Genomic DNA, 16,151 nt, shown 5'->3' with positions numbered 1-16,151 from the left:
GAGAATGATGAGGACAATGAATGTACAAATGCGCTTTACACAATTGATGTGTGTATGGATTGTGATAAGAGTTGTATGAGCCCCTAAAAATTATTAAAAAAAAAAAAAGACTAGATGCAATGAATACGTGATGGCTTGTCCATCCAATGAGTTCCATGAAAGCATGCAAGTGGACGTACTGACATCAAAAGACAGCAGTATGTCACTAGATACTGCTTACAGTAGGTGCAGTAGTATCTCGCCTGACCTCTAGTTAATGTTAGAAAAACTATGGTTGTTAATCCTATAATACCAAACCAGTCATGTAATTGGAGAAAATTACTGTTTCTTTTCACAGACGAGGAAAGTGTGAGGATCAGTGATGTTAAATAACCCAGTCAGAGAGGGTGGGATTGGAATGTTAATCCAAATCTGAAAATAAAAACCAAACCAGCTACCTTTGCATTCGTGCCACCTCACGGCAAACCCGCATGTGTGTCAGAGTAGTGCTCCAAAGAGTCTTCAACGGCTAAGGTTTCAGAAGTAGGCTGCCAGTGCGCAGGGAGAACATAAACTCCCCATCTCTCAGTTATCCACCCAGTGCTGGAACCTCCTGTGCTAGGGTTCAGGCCACCACTTTTCCTTGATCAGCCAGCGTGTTTAACCATGCTCCCAGCGCGCACAGTTTGTGTAATGCACAGCTTTGCAAGCAGCCCTGGCTCAGCAGTGGGGCAGGGAGTGCACTGACCATGAGATATGGGACTGATTGAATGTGGACGCTCAGGGAAAGAGGCACCTTGAATGACTCGCAGAGTTTCTGCCTTGGGTGCTTTTTGCCCCACGGTACAGCAGGAAGCACAGGAAAGGGGCTTGGAGGAAGGGGCAAGGGAGGCTTTGTGTGATATTTGGGGCTGACAAGCCTGTACGCGAGGCAGCTAGGTGGAGTTGGGGCCAGAGCAGCAGGACGCACTTGGGATCCGCACAGAAATTGTTGCTCATGCCACCGAGTTTCATATTCCACATGGGTCTAGGGAGAAGGGACATGAGAAGGCAAGGTCGGAGCTCAGCGGGACACTCGGCTGTCATTGTTAGACAATGAAGACGACCTAGGAAGAGGAGCCAAGAAGTAATCGCTAGACATAATACTAACTAGAATATAATACGTTGAAAACCCAGGAGGAGAGAAATGAGATGGTTAAGCATCAAATGCTAACGAGGTGAGTAAGTCTAGCAATGGAGGCAGGGCCACTGAATTTTGAGCTTAGAAGGCCACACGCCATCTATTCCAAAATGCTTTTCATGATAGAAGAAACCAGATTTCCAGGGATTGGTAAGTGGTAGAGATGGTAGATCAAGGAAATTCATTAGGGCACTATTTTCTGAAGTACTTAACATGCTATTCATGCTAACTGCATAATCGGGCATTCAGAGTATTAAGACATGCTTGACTAGGTAAATGAATAGTTTTAGTTAATTTGTAAGGGACACCCTTCATCTACCTAACACGACAAATGTTTTCAGTGACTACGGTGTGTTCAATGTTTAATGATACAAATGTCTCAACAACCAGTCCCTGCCATCAGGTGGATGGCCATTGTGCATGCTCTCTTCATGCTGTGTTTGACTGCCCATCTTCTTGTCACTTGCCTACGTTTCATGAGGGCCAGATATATGTCTGTCTCTATCCTTGGTTAACACCAAATTCACTACCATTGAGCTGATGCCAACTCATCATGACCGTATAGGGCAGCGTAGAACTGCCCCTGTGGCTTTCAGAGACTGTAACTCTTTACCGGATTAGAAAGCCTTGTCTTTCTCCTAAGACAAATGTGTATGTTTGTATACTAAGGAGAGCTTCCTTGTTCATTATAGTAGGAAAAGACACTGGTCCAAAGAACCAGTTCATCCTGGTTTGACCCGCTTCTGAGCATTTGCATCTCACCCCAGCTCCAGGGAATTGTAATCTCCATTTTTAACAAGATTCCCAGGTGATTCTCCTGTATACAGCAGTTGGTGTAACAGAATGAACTGGTTTGAAGCCCTGGCAGAAAACCGTGTAGACCATGAAAAATAAGTTTTCTGATAGTCTTTAAACTGTACTTGTAATGTCACTCTGTCTCTCCCTATCTCTGCCTCTGAGTCTTTCTCTCTCTCTCTCTCTCTCTCTCACACACACACATACACAGTCTGGACATGTGTATTTTATTAAAACTATCTCTAAGGGTGATTTCCCCCCTGCCTTTCCCCCTGCCTGCCTCCATTTGGTGCACATATATAGAGCCTATGTGTACAAATACATACACATTTCATTTCATTGTGGAATTTTTCTAACGTGCAGTTGAGTAGAGAGAATAGTATATGAGTTGAGTAGACAGAATAGTATATGAACCCACATCCACCCATTGCCAACAAAACACTTTTTTATATTGTTCCCTCCTTTCCTTTCCCTATTTCACCCCTGCCCCCTTTTAGTATTTTTAAGCAAACAACAGGCATCGTATCATTTTACATACATGTGTGAGCATGTGTCAGGCTTCGTATCATTTTACATACATGTGGGAGCATGTGTCAGGCTTCGTATCATTTTACATACATGTGGGAGCATGTGTTTGCCATCAAGTTGACTTGGACTCTGGGCGACCTGATGCTGTGTTTCGGAGCAAACTCTGCTTCGGGTTTTCAGTGACTGTGCCCTTTGGCTGTAGATCACCAAATGTTTTCTTCCAGATGGCTCTGGGCGTGTTTGCATGATTCACCTTTTCACCAGTAGCCCAGTGCTCAACTCTGCACCTCTCAGGTCACTGAATTCCTTAAATTGCATCTGTAATTAAGAAGACTTAGGGGTGGCTTTAATGATCATCGAATTATGAATTGTGGAAGCATCCAGTCTCCAAGACCCATTGTGGACCCAGAGCCAGATGGTTTCTCTCATGTTATCCAAACTCACCTCTGCCCGTGAAAGCAGGCTGTGAACAGATGAAAGGCCCTGGGCACAGAGTGCAGGTGAGATTCTGTGCCATGTGCCAAGCTGCTCAGCCCACCTGATCTCAGGAGTCTCTCTCTCTCTCACAGTTCACATCATGCTTAACTCAAGAGGGGCCAGGGTCACACCCTGCATTTGCAGAGGAGACATTATACTTTCAGGGAAGTTGCATGACTTGTCAAAAGTTCCCATAGGATGGTGAAGCATTTGACACCCTGTGCCGGTGCAGCCACAGCTGAAAGGTCTCTAGTGTAAACCTAGCAGATGCCCCCCCACCCCCCACCCCGGCTTCCATAAAGATGTGCAGCCGGCAAACCTTAGGAAGCACTTCTTCTCTGTCCTGTCGGGTTACTGTGAGTCAGAATCAACTCAGCAGCAATGACTTTTGGATTTGGGGGATGGAGGTGGAGTGGGGGTGGGGTGTTGGGGAGTGGGGTGCGGGTTGGTGCTACCAGGAGAATTCTAGAGTTGACAGCCAGGCAGTAGGTTCTGGTGGCTTGGGACTGGGATTGTGTCTTTATCACGACTCTAATTAAAATTCCACGGTTGGTTTCATTTAGCAGCTCTAACCCCAGAGCACCGAGCACCGTTGCAGGGATTATTTCAAGCATCTGCTCTGGGACTGGAAGCAATGACTGAGCTTGCTTGGAGGCTGTGTGTAGAACATTGCATTATAAATCAGGCACAGAGCCTTGCTTCATTTTAATATACTGTCTGACTTTAATAGTGCATAAGATAATCCCCTCTTCAAAGACAGAGGACCAAAGAACTTGTTTCATTGTAAATTAAGTGTTTATTAACTATGGAAATAATTTAAGGCCTTTCTTTCAAATTCTCGGCATCTGTAAGTGGATAAAAGTTTAAAACATTTGGATAACAAAGGCTGAAGTATAATCAGCATATAGACAGTCCACATAAACTGAGGGTTCCTTCTGTAGCTTCACCTCCCCGTATACTAAACAGACTGGACGATTGGCATGCCATGTTAGTTTAAGATACCTTGCTAAAATGTCCTCATTTCTTTTTCAAAATTTGTGAAAGCTGTATTTCCAATTTTCCCTTTTGAAGATTAAAAAAATAAAAGGTTTTCTGTGGTATTAAAGATGCCAACTCTACATTAAAATGAACATTTAATGAAAAAAAAAATAGAAATTAATGTGTAACTTCTAAAGGTCTGATGAGTATTTAGATTTCCAGTTTCTAGGGTGTAAAATTATGAGCAATACAATAACTTATCTACACATCATACAGAACAGTAAAACCATTGTTTATTTAGCTGAAGGATGAGAAAGAAATCAGGTCTAAAAAATGCTGTAGTTCAATGTGTCAAACATGTGAGGATCATCCAAGATCAATTTCTCTGCAATAATAGTCGTTGATGGATAAGAAATTGACTGGAACGTGTTTTCAGTTGTCAAGGCCTTTGGGACTATATGATAACGGAGGGTAGCCAAATACTGTTCCAAGCCTGCCACACGTTGCAGAGATTCAGTTCACAAGCACACCTAAAATAAAATAAAATAAAATAAAAAGTAGGGACAAAGTCACAGCTGTTTAGACAAGAAAATGTGAAGTAGGAAGGTTATGAAGATTATACTGTACAGATTCAGCTCTTATGGCTCAAATGAAGAGCAGACTCTTGGGCTCACTGCTCAGACAGGTTGTATCTTTTCAAAGCCTGGCGGTAAGATGCTTTAGGATTCAATGCAGCATGATTTTGGAGCTTCGTTGTAGGTGCCATACACTCTTTAAATGGAGACCTTGACATCCTTTATTGTTTATGTTCTTTCTGTAAATATACCAAGACATCCAGCAATGTTTTCTCAGGAATAGCTTCTAAATTCTTCCTCTCTAGCAGTGACATGTACCAGGTCACTGAAGCTCTCCTCAAAAGGAGGAGTGCGGCAGGTTCATCTTGAGTTAGAACCGCTGATCTCAAATGGTGGTGAGACTCCAGCTGCACGAACACAGAAATACACAGGTTGGGGATCATTCCTGCCTTGAACTCACAGGGTAGGTGGTGGTTGGGTCGGCCTCGTGTTCAACTGAGGAAGTTGCCACGTGGACGTTGTTGGCCTAATAAAGGCTGTTCAGAGACCATGTGCTATTCCATGCCTATGTACATGTGCAACGAATCAGGGCTTTTACAGTGTCCAGCTTGGCGAGGGTGAAAGCCGAGTCAGGATTGGCCCTGTCTCATTCCCTGCTCTTTGAGGGAAAGCGATGAGGGAAATGTTTAACTTCGTAGTCATAAGGAAGCTGTGGGGAAAGTACCCACACTATTCCCCTTAGGTTGGCAAAAGTGAACTCCTGTCTGCGGCCCACAGTATGGCAACCAGCTGACATTTCCTGTAAACATGCGTACAAACTCTCTTGTCCCCTCAGAAGCGAACTCTTGGAACGCTTTTAAGCTTTCTCGGGACGATAGTGGACTCCTGTGTCAGATACAGGGCTCTCCACACTGACTCAGTCCTGAGCAGTGTGGGAAATATGGCCGTACTTCCTGCGTCTATAATCCCTGAGCTGGATAATAAAGCAGAGACCTGCGACCATGCCTTTGACACTGTTGGTTGTTCAGGAGATGTTATGGGAGGACATGGCTATATTCCAAAGCAGGAGCATGCTGATTTGGATAACCTTGACTTTTCTGATTGGCTCAGCCCAATAGAAAATGAATCGTCTCTTTTAGCACCTTGAATACCTTTCCCCCACTCTTTCCCTTTCTGAGGCTTGTCTATGTTGACAATGATCCCATGTGATAGAAACATGGTTTTTCACTCAAGGTCTTACGATACTTGTTTGCCTGTACTTTCTTTTAAAGGGGCCTTGGTGACGCAGTATTTAAAATGCTTAGCTGCCAGCCATGCGGTCCGTAGTATGAACCCACTACCGCTCCGGGGGAGACTGGGGGGCAGTCTGGTTCCATGAGAAACAGATGGCCCTGGAAGCCCTATGGGGCAGCTCTGTCTGTCTGATGAGCTGAGATTGACTGGATACACGTGGTGGGCTTGGTTTTTGTTGTTGTGCCAGAAGAACAAATCATCCTCACAACTAGACCAGTGGATAGCAGCTTCATCAATGGAGACTAGATTGAAGTTGTCCAGGGTTTCGTCTTGCTTTAATCCACAATCCCCGCTCATGGAGGCCACAGCCATGAGATCAAACACATTGCATTGGGTGAACCTGTTGCCCAAGACCGCTTTCGAGTGCTGAAGAGTACAGATGTTACTGTGAGGACGAAGGTGCTCCCTTCCCGGCCATAGCATTTCCAACCGTCCCATATGCATGTGAAAGGTAGACATTGCACAAGGGAGACTGAAGAAGAATCGACGTGTTTGAATGCGGTGCTGGAGAAGACTATTGGAGGTTCATGGCCCGCCAAAAGGACAGCTCCTCTCTCTTGGAAGAAGTCTGACCAGAGTGCTTCTTGGCGAGCAGGACGGTGAGACTTCGTTTTGCACACTTTGGGCATGTTGTCAGGAGAGAACAGCCCCCAGAGAAGGACTCGTGTTGGGTGAAGTGGAGAGGCAGTGAAACAGAGGAAGACCTTCAACCAGATGCATGGACACAGTGACTGCCACGAGGGGCCCAAGCACGGGAACCATTGTGAGGATGGTGCAGGACCAGAAAGTTCTGTATGGTCAGAACTGACTTGATAGCACCGAACCAGAGCATTGCAGAAGAATTGTATTATTGTTGGCTTATAGTTTTTAGTGAGAGATATTTCTGAGTGACTCATTAGTAAACATTGATAGGTAACCACAGAAAATATTCTGACAGATGGCATGTATCTAGCATACTCATGTGGATGTCATGTACGAGGATGCCTCTTCTCATAAAGAGATGCAGACATTTATTGGGGGAAAAGCTAGTGGGAGGAGGAGACTTCCTCCGACACAGGGGATCTGAGAACGTTTCGAGGCACTTGAAATATTGGAATTAAACCTTAGACAGTGGGATGTCCCTCCCCGACATCTAGTCAATACCAGTTCCTAGAGAGGGCAGGGTAGAACTGCCCCTGAGGGTAACTCATTATGGGAATAGAAAGCCCCATCTTTCTCCCTTAGACCAGCTCGTGGTGTCGAACTGCTGACCTTGTGGCTAGAAGCCCAACACATAATCACTATGCCACCAAGGCTCTTCTAGCGATTGGGTAGGAGGAGGATATTTCAACAGGAGCTCTTTCAGAGGAAGCACAAAAATAAGAAAGTCCCCTGCCCAATAATAGAATGTGTCACAAGACATAGGGAGATAAAAAGGCAGGGAACAGACTCCAATTTGCTATGTCTCTGAACTCTCTGGGTTAATATATTATTTGGCTGGATCATTTTGGTTTTATAACCTGGATTTATTGTGCACTTTCTTTATAAAACTTAATCATATCACCTTGCCTCATTTTAAATGTCAGCATAGATTTGCCTGCCTTTTTTGATATTCTGGAGCAAAGTAAAATAGATAAGGGAGCCGTTCCTGTCACTGTTTTCTGCAGACAATACCTAGGTCTCAGGATGTTTGGCACCCTGGCTTGGGCAGCTTTTCATAACTGGAACATCAGCATAAAGTCTAAGGTTCTCTGACCATGCCAGCTTGCCCTCCAGGACGCTCCACAATATAATATTAATCGTAACGGACTTAAAGGAAATAAAATACCAATCTTCATCGAACGTCCCGAGTGGATAAAGGTAGACAGGTGGGTTTTATGGACACCGAGTCAGTTCTTCGAATGTTCCTATTATGGTGACTTTGACGATGTCAGTGCTGCCTTATGATTTTCCACCTCCGGTGAGAAAGCAGGTGAGGCCCGCAGGTGGAACAGCCACCGCAGGATAGAAGCTAGAGATGACTCCAAAGGATACGTTATGGTTTAGAATCCCTCAGCTACACCATACGCCATTGATTGAAGGGGCGAAGTATAACGGCGTAGCACAGGAGATGGCCTTCTGTGGTGAGAAGCCATGCAGGTTCTGTTCATGCCCCACATGAGAAGCAAGCCACTCAAGGAATCAAGGAAACAGATAAAGACAAAAAAAGAAAGAAAGATAAAGACATGGAGCATCATGGAGGCAGTCAAGTTCAGAGACTAGTCTGAGGTATTCGGTCAAACGATCTGGGCTAGAAAGTAGAAGTCAACAAAGTCCAACGAAGGAGCCAGAGAGCCCAGTAGACATGAAATGGGAGTGGACGGGACTGGGCACGGGTTGGATTTGGCATTGAGTTGACCCCCACACCCCTGGAAGGAGAGTTCGATGAGAACCCTGCTGATGGAGGGTTGCACATTCAGGCTGGAAATGCTGTTTGGTCTGGGTTTAGGTTTGAAGTCAATGTTCCGCGTGACCTTTCATTGAACATCTAAGTGAGGGTCAGTAGTAGGGATGGTGCCTGGCCTGTGGCTGGATTTCTGAGGTGGGGGGCCAGGCCTCTGGAGTGTCCTGCATGTGTAAGAGGTGGTTGTGGTCCATCAGGGAGAATACTATGACTTGACTTATTGAGATGTGCCCTGTACCATCTGAAACAGTGCTACTGCTTTTCTCCCATCCCATAGTCAATCTCAGATGTTCCTGCAAAGCAATTTAGGATCTTTGAGAGCACTTTCCTTTCTAAGCAGCCTGGTTCTAAAGTCATAACATTTTTTTGTGGAACTTTAAAAGAAACCCAAACAGCCCTCCAGGGTGGCCACTTAGTGCAATCAATCGTCCATGGAAGCCAGGAGGGGGCACTCAGTGGTCTGTGACCCTTGTTTTCTTGATGGGCTTAGGGGCTAGGAGGGCGGGAGGTATCAGGCATGGCGTCCTCATCCCCTTGGTATATATAAAAGCAGAGGGTAAGGGCTCCAGCCATCGTGGCTTCTGTCCTTAGAAGTTTCCTCTCTACTGGTTCCATCTTCAGGTTCGGGGACAAGGGACAAAGATAAGAATAAATAATAAAATGAATTATCTTTAAGCTAGCAAGTCAGTTCCTAGTGAGAGGGGAAATAATTCAAGACCACTGTGTCCATAAGGAAACACGAGCACGAAGCTTGAGAATCATCTTGTGAGATAAAAGATTTGTGTTGCGTTCACTAAGATGTAGGCCGAGTACGGTGTCTGGTTGACGTAATTGCTTTGTCAGTGTTGCTGGGATTAAACCAGGTACACTCTTTGTGGTGTTTACAGCTTTCTCTCTGAACGTATTTTATGCGTGCTGTTTGTTCTCCAGTCTGTCCATGATGTAGGCTTATACCCCGCAGAGTAGCATTTATTTCAGCAGATCAAGTTAGGAATTAAGCCTACGAGGTCACATGACACTCGCTGCCATTGTTCTCTGACCAACCTCAAAATCTTTTTCTCAAAATCGTTCCCCAAATGCAAATAAAGCTTACTTCTCATCCATGTGCCAAAGGGCTGAAAATGGATCAGAAGTGTCCCCTTAACCCCGTGGACAGTGAACGGAAAACACCCGGGCCAGGAAGCCCCCTGGGGTTGGGTAGATTCTCAAGGACTCAAAGGAAATGTTTGCGAAGGTCTGTTGAACACGCACAAAGATTATTTAAAAAAAACATATACGTTGTGACTGCACAGGAAGCTACTTCTTTCTGATTCCATTTCATCAATTGCTACACGAAGAAGCACACTCTCGTAGATAATACTCAGAAATCAGCACTTAATATGGCAGTAATGGTTATTGCTGTCATTCTTTACATCTTTAAAAATAATTAAGCATTACTGCATGGGCATTATAAAGTTCCCCTATCACCATTAAGAGGATGTTTGAGGTTCGATGTAATTTAGCAAATTACATTATACAGTAGTTAGGGTTTTTATGTAGTGAAGTGAAATGCGTGCTAGTTAAGCACACTCACCGTGGAGTGCCTTGCACGGAGATCCGTTCCGTGGTCCAGCTGCTGCCAGCTTTGTTCCAGTGTCGTTATTGCTTTGCAGGCTGATGTTCCTCAGGGAGTGATCCGAGTGCAAGCGCCCCATCGCTCCAAAGTTTCCATGGCAATACAGCTCACGGAAGAACTGAAAGCCGGCGATGTGCTTGGCAGGTTTTTCAGCCAAGAAAGGTAGAGGCCTGTTTCTGCTTTCATGATTTCATGGTATAACTCACTTTCCGTACCCCCCCCACCCCACTTTTCTTTCTTTCTTTTTAAATTATAGGGTAGTGTGAAGCACTGGGGGGTGGGGGTGGGGCGAGCATCTTTCGAGAAGAGGAGACTTACCACCTGAACTGTTGGGATGCGTGGAGCTTCACGAACATGCAGGCGGTCCCGGGGTTACCAATGTCCTGATTCGTGGACATCTCCCACCTCCCTCTGACCAACCACTACTCACGCTGCTTTCTTCATCACCATCACCTTCACTTGCAGCGTGAGACGTTTCCCGGTCATTGGAAAGGCATCGAGCCATTTCCTGCAGTAAAATAAGGCCCAGCAAGAACCAGAGGCACCTGTTCCGACTCACTGACATAGTCCACGTTAAGATTTAAAAGCGTGCGTTGGCAGGGAGGTTCTTCATACCCCAGGAGCTCTCTCCCTGCTTTTGTTTGCGTGTTGAACCTGTGTCACACGGCTGTGGAAGGATTCCTTCCCTGCACCGGTTGTGAACTTGGCTCATGAGACCACTCAGTATTCTTCTCGGGTTATGTCAGTTGGGGTCCATTACTGTGTGTAACCTATCTGAACAAATAACTAGGGAGGGGACACTTGGATTGAAACAAATACGATGACATCACTTTTCTGATGAAAGATGATGCCGAAAGGGTATGCACACACACACACACACACACACACACACACAATAATGTTCAGAATAAAAAAAAAAATCTAGTGGAAGGCCTGGAAGTTGCGAGCAGACACCAGTCCCCGGAGCATGGAGGCCACAAGGGCAGAGCTCGCCCTCTCTGCCAGCAGGATGACCAGGCCTTGAATGCAGGCTCAGCGCCTCTGGTGGCCCCAAGTCTTTGACAGCCAGTGTTTCCTTCTCAGGAGGAGACGCACAGCCTTTCCAGGACAGTGTGCAATACGTGTTTACAATCATTAGATGCTCAAGCAAGTGTGTTGGGTTTTAAACGTCTCATTTTTAGCCCAGGTCATTTTTCCTTAGACTGCGTCCTCCTGCCCCACCACCTCACCTCTGAATTATAAACTGGACTGATTTTTTTTTTTAAGTCTTTGGCATTTAAAAATCTGGGGCATTGGCCACTTGGTTTATGAATACTCCAGTTTGGTCCTTCATTGAATTTAAGCTCATCCTAACAAAAAGGCTTTCCATCAAATTTTCCACGGAAACTTCTCCAATTTTAACCTAGTCCCACAAGTATTTGACATGTGCATGCTCTCTGTTTAAGGCCCTCTGTTAGGTGTTAGAATGGACATAAAATTAATTTTAAGGAATTTTCCCCTCTGGGTCATAACTTGGGAGATGAGGTGAATCTTTGCAGTTAGCAAATGGTGGTGAAATGAAAGAGAGGCTGATTGGCAATACCCGAGTGTCTAGGCAGTGATGAGAAACAGCCCTCTCCGTGCCTCTGAAGGTGGTGCGGTAGGATGTCTGTCCTGCCACTAGGAAGACCCACAATTCACAAGGTCACTCATTCCTGAGAAGGAGGAGAGGGGTGCGACTCGCAGTCTGTGGTTTCTGCCTCCAAATGCAGCACATCCTCCTCATGGGCTAAAGGGTATAGAGTCTCACATAACTGGGAGCCAGTGGTATTGTCTGCGAGTGAAAGGCGTTTCTCTCAATTAATTGTTGGGGACTGTCTGGAAATTCTTAGTGTCTTTGCACTCAAAGTGTTTTTCTGTTTTAACGAAGTCAATCCACTTCCTTTCTAGCCTTTCTCTTGACCTAGTAGCTACCAGATCTGTGCTACTCTTCTTCCAACAATGAGCATGTGTCTAAAGATCTGGCCAGGCTTGAGACGGAAGCGCAATTTCTGGGCTCCAGCCAGTTACTTTGTACAGAATTTCCTTTTGCAACTCAAGCGTTCCAGATAGTGGGTACTTTGGTTTTCTCACTGATCCTTTAAGTTGGTCACTGTGAAGTTGTGCTTATATGCATGCTACTTTAACCTTGGTGAATAATGTGACCAAGAGCCAGACATTGTTAGAGGAAACACCCGTTTTGTGATCATTTCTTTCCAGTGGTGCTTTTATTTAGCAAGCATTTACTTACCCCTTACTCAACCTAAAGCTACCCGGTCTGGTAAATTTCCCTCCCCTTTAGCTTCTTTCCCCCAGACCCCAATTCTTAGCCTTCATTTTTATGTTGGGGGACACTAGAGATAGGATACCAGTACTCAAGTGCCCATGCTGCCTTTGTCTGGTTTATAATCCCCGCGTAATTCTCAAAATTGCATTCTGTAGTAAGATCCACTTTACAGTCTTATGACATTCTCAAACTTTTCCTGGTAAGATTACACCACGGGGGATGCAGTAGTCTTTACTTTAACTATGGATTTGTCTGTGACTCTCAAACAAAGTCTTTTATAGCCCAGACAATCCAATTTAGGTTTTGTTTTTTGAAGTAGAATAAGAACTTAGATACTTAGAAAAAAATAATCTGGAGACAATTCCTGACTTGATTTTTTTTTTAAATCATATTTCCCCAACTATTCAACTTTGTTTTCCAAGAAGCAAGGACTCTTTTTATCTTATGATTTACTGCATTCCAAATAGAAAGAAATCACCATTATTATTCAATGATTATTAAGCACAAGCCAGTTTGGAAACTAATGGAAATGGCTCTTGGTTAGCATCCAGCTCAGTAGAAGAGAGCTTCTGTGTAAGGTTCTAGGTATATACTGCCCAGTGCCTGGACCGCCCATTGCCTGGACCGCCCAGGTGTCTGGACCACCCAGGTGTCTGGTTTGCCCCAGGTGTGGAGAGCCAAGGACAGCAGATGGGAGAACAGATGAGTTGTAAAATGGACGGCTGTTGATCAGGAAAGCCGCTGTCCTCCAGATATTTCTTACTGGTTTGAATAAGAGGAAGACCTTATTTTCTCTTAATTCCAGGGAGTGTGTCTTCGCCACTGCAGAATATTTTTAACGCACATTCTCAGACTAGGTCCTAAATGGACTAAATCATCATTCCTAAAGCACTAGATTTCAAATTTTAGCAGACTTACCCAGAAAATCCTTACACAGAAAGTTTCGCAGACCACTGGACTGCCCTGATTTTTACTGTGGTAACCTAGTATTCTGGAAAAATTTATTTAAAGAATGTAAATGTTTAAATATATGCCTCTTGTGAGTCTGACACACGCAGGATTGTGGAGCAGGTTTTATTACTTACATGCATTGGGTACCAATTAAGCAATCAGTTTTTAGTACTGCAGACACATGATAAATACAGATTGGGTAAAGGCAATGTGAAAACTAAGGTGGAAACCTTTTTTTTAATATATATATATATTTCTGTGATGACCTTGGCCTCCCTTATGAAAAGTAGATGATCATAGTCATTATTTTCATGGAAGCTAAATGTTTCTTTAGCTTCCTTTTGCACATTTAAATCCTGATTTACTCTTTAGACCTCAGATGTGTGATTTGATTTGCTTATTTATGTGTACAGGTGTGACATTTTTATTACTTATTAGGCACATTTAACAGATGGGAAAACACAAACATGGTGATCATTATCGTCTGCTTCAGTTACGAATTTTCCATACAAGGTAGAATTCCCCAACTACATGGGAATGATTTACTCAGAAGCTCTTTTGATGGTCCAACTAATATGTTTGTTTTTAACCCTAATAGTGGAGTGGCCCAGACATTCCAGAAAGGGGAACTTTTTTTGTATGAAGTTGGAGGAAATATTGGTAAGCATGTGTTTTTTTCTCTGTCCACTCCTCTTATGCACTTGCTCTGTACAGTGGTGATTAGGCATTGCCGTGCATGTGTATTTGGAGGGCAAGAAAGGGAATTAGAAGTGAAATATAATAACCTGCAGCTAATGATGAATTTGTGGAATTAAAAGTCCTGCCTTTTTCTTTAGGCTCTCTTTAAGCAACTTTTGTACATATTCCTGTCCATGGTCACACCCTGTCCTATAACAAGGATGACTTGGTTAATGATACAGGTTTTTCAAAAATCACATCTTCATAAAAGAAGTACTTGAACTTATTTACGGCCAAGAGAACACTTTTACGATGGTACAATACTAGATATTTTTAGAAAAAGTAAAAACAAATTTTGTCTTAATTGATTTCCTATTACGTAGGTAACTTAGGAAATACAAATAAGACAAATAGCTTAATTTTGACCATGACTTATATTGTGTTTTATCATTTGAAATTATCAGAATAGTGGATTTCATCACCTCTTCCTTTTTAAAATTTAAAGCAAACTAATTTCTCCTCTCCCTTTTTTTCCCTTGACTCCTAAAAATGACAATAGTGATGTTGTCAAGAAATAAATGAAATAATGTTAGGTTCAAAGTAGTCATGGAAAGCTGTTAAACATTTTGTAGAAAAAATTTTCTGGGACTTTTAAGTGTTAGTAAATATCGAACACGGGATACAGAAATTTGAAGGTACATTCTTAAAATTCAAATAAACCATAACTATATTAGAAATTTAGGAGCCCTGGTAACATAGTGGTTAGACTTTGGGCTACTAGCTGAGAGGTCAGAAGTTTGAAACCACCAGCCACTCCACAGGTTTTCCATAAAGAGTTATAGTCTCGGGCAACTCTACCCTGTCCTGTAGGTCTCTGTGAGTCTTAATGAATTTGGTTTCTTTGGGTTACATTAGAAATCTAAAGTTGTTACTTCTATTAGTAAAGATTGTTTATATGCCCCTCCCCCTCGTGTCCCCCCGCCCCCCCCTTTTTTGCGATTAGCTATTCAGTACAAAATATGATTCCTTATTTTGGTAGATTCAAAACTGTTGCCATTCTTAATAAACATGAATAAGCTTTTAAGAAATGGTTTCAACACCCATCACCCAAAGTCCTTTCCCCTTTAGAAATTACTTTTAAACCCACTCATGTAGAGTAAGACTACTTAAATAAACTTTGTGAACAGTTTGGCCAATATTATTATGGGAAATGAGAAACAATGAGAAGTATTTTGAAGTCTAGGGCCTTAGAGTGAATCCCTTAGACGTAAGTTTGAAAACTGCATTCCAATCTCCCCAATGTTAAACCGACACCTCTCTCTCTCTCTCTCTCTCTCTCTCTCTCTCTCTCTCTCTCTAATAGGGGAACGCTGCCTCGACAATGACACTTACATGAAGGACTTATACCAGCTCAACCCAAGTGCCGAGTGGGTCATAAAGCCAAAGCCGGCCTAAAAGACTTACCGAGTTCCCGTCAGACAACCAGGAGGACTGTCTTCCTAATACTTGCTGGGTCAAGAGTGTAAATAAAAGTCAGAGCAGGCTCCTTTGTTGTTCCATTGTGCTCCTCACTATTAAATAACACCCAGGCCTTTTAAAAAAGAGAGCTTTGAGCTGCTGCCAGACGTGCAGGTTTCCCTGTGACAAGAACTATTGTAGGGCTGTTCCCTGTATCTGGAGTCAGAGGAAAGAGACTTAATGGGCTGTGGCACTGTCACTCACTTACACTCTGTGAAATGTGCCCAGATGGGACGCCGTCTTTCTTCATTTGAAAATAAAGTCTCTTCCCGCTCACTGCTTTCTCCTAAGTCATGTATCTTAATACCTTTGTCCTCCCGCCTCTCTCTCCGCCTCTTCCCTCCCTTTCACAAGGTCGGTTAGCTGCACGGACATGGGATCGATCCAGTGTGGCCAGTTGTTCCTGCAGCACATCTACAGGTACACTTAACTCCCTGGTATTTCAGGGATTGGAATGTGAAGATTCATCTCATTGGAAACCTTTGCTCCAGCAGTAACATCTTAACTTCGTCTGTCCATCTCATCGTGAGGTGATTTGAATGTTTTTCAGTTCACCCGATGTAGGTTTATAGAAGCAGATCTGCTACTAAGAAACTAGAATTGTTAGAAACTGCCAATTATAACTGAACCACCACGCATTCCCATACAAAGAATAGATCTATGTGGAATAACTGGATTATGGTATAAAGCGAATGTAAGCAAAATCACTCCATGTATGCTGTACTCTCCCAAATGGAATTTAAGAGGCATTGCCGGATGTAACTTCTGTTCTGCTGGCTTTATAAATATGCATCATAGCATAACTAGGTGGTGGCTGGGGAATGCATTCTACTTAAAGAGGGGTTTTTTTCTTCTTC

At 43.7% G+C, this 16,151-nt stretch overlaps 1 protein-coding gene and 1 pseudogene across 1 annotated transcript in view; both read left to right on the top strand.

The window, feature by feature from the left end:
* ARHGAP18 (Rho GTPase activating protein 18) overlaps positions 1-15,570 on the top strand; it is a 140,679-nt gene extending 125,109 nt beyond the window's left edge. Inside the window, exons 13-15 of the mRNA XM_004702222.3 lie at positions 9,880-10,004; positions 13,697-13,758; positions 15,140-15,570. Of these exons, the coding sequence (XP_004702279.1) occupies positions 9,880-10,004; positions 13,697-13,758; positions 15,140-15,231 (279 nt within the window). The 3' untranslated portion in view covers positions 15,232-15,570. The remainder of the gene's footprint in view (positions 1-9,879; positions 10,005-13,696; positions 13,759-15,139) is intronic.
* LOC115871084 lies at positions 8,695-8,862 on the top strand (annotated as a pseudogene).
* Positions 15,571-16,151: the final 581 nt, after the last annotated feature.

This window comes from Echinops telfairi, unplaced genomic scaffold, assembly GCF_000313985.2.
Source record: "Echinops telfairi isolate 266 unplaced genomic scaffold, ASM31398v2 ScPeMD7_3533;HRSCAF=4204_0, whole genome shotgun sequence".
Classification (NCBI taxonomy): Eukaryota; Metazoa; Chordata; class Mammalia; order Afrosoricida; family Tenrecidae; genus Echinops; species Echinops telfairi.
The sequence above is the reverse complement of the archived record's forward strand: the minus strand, read 5'-3'. Positions and strand labels throughout refer to the sequence as shown.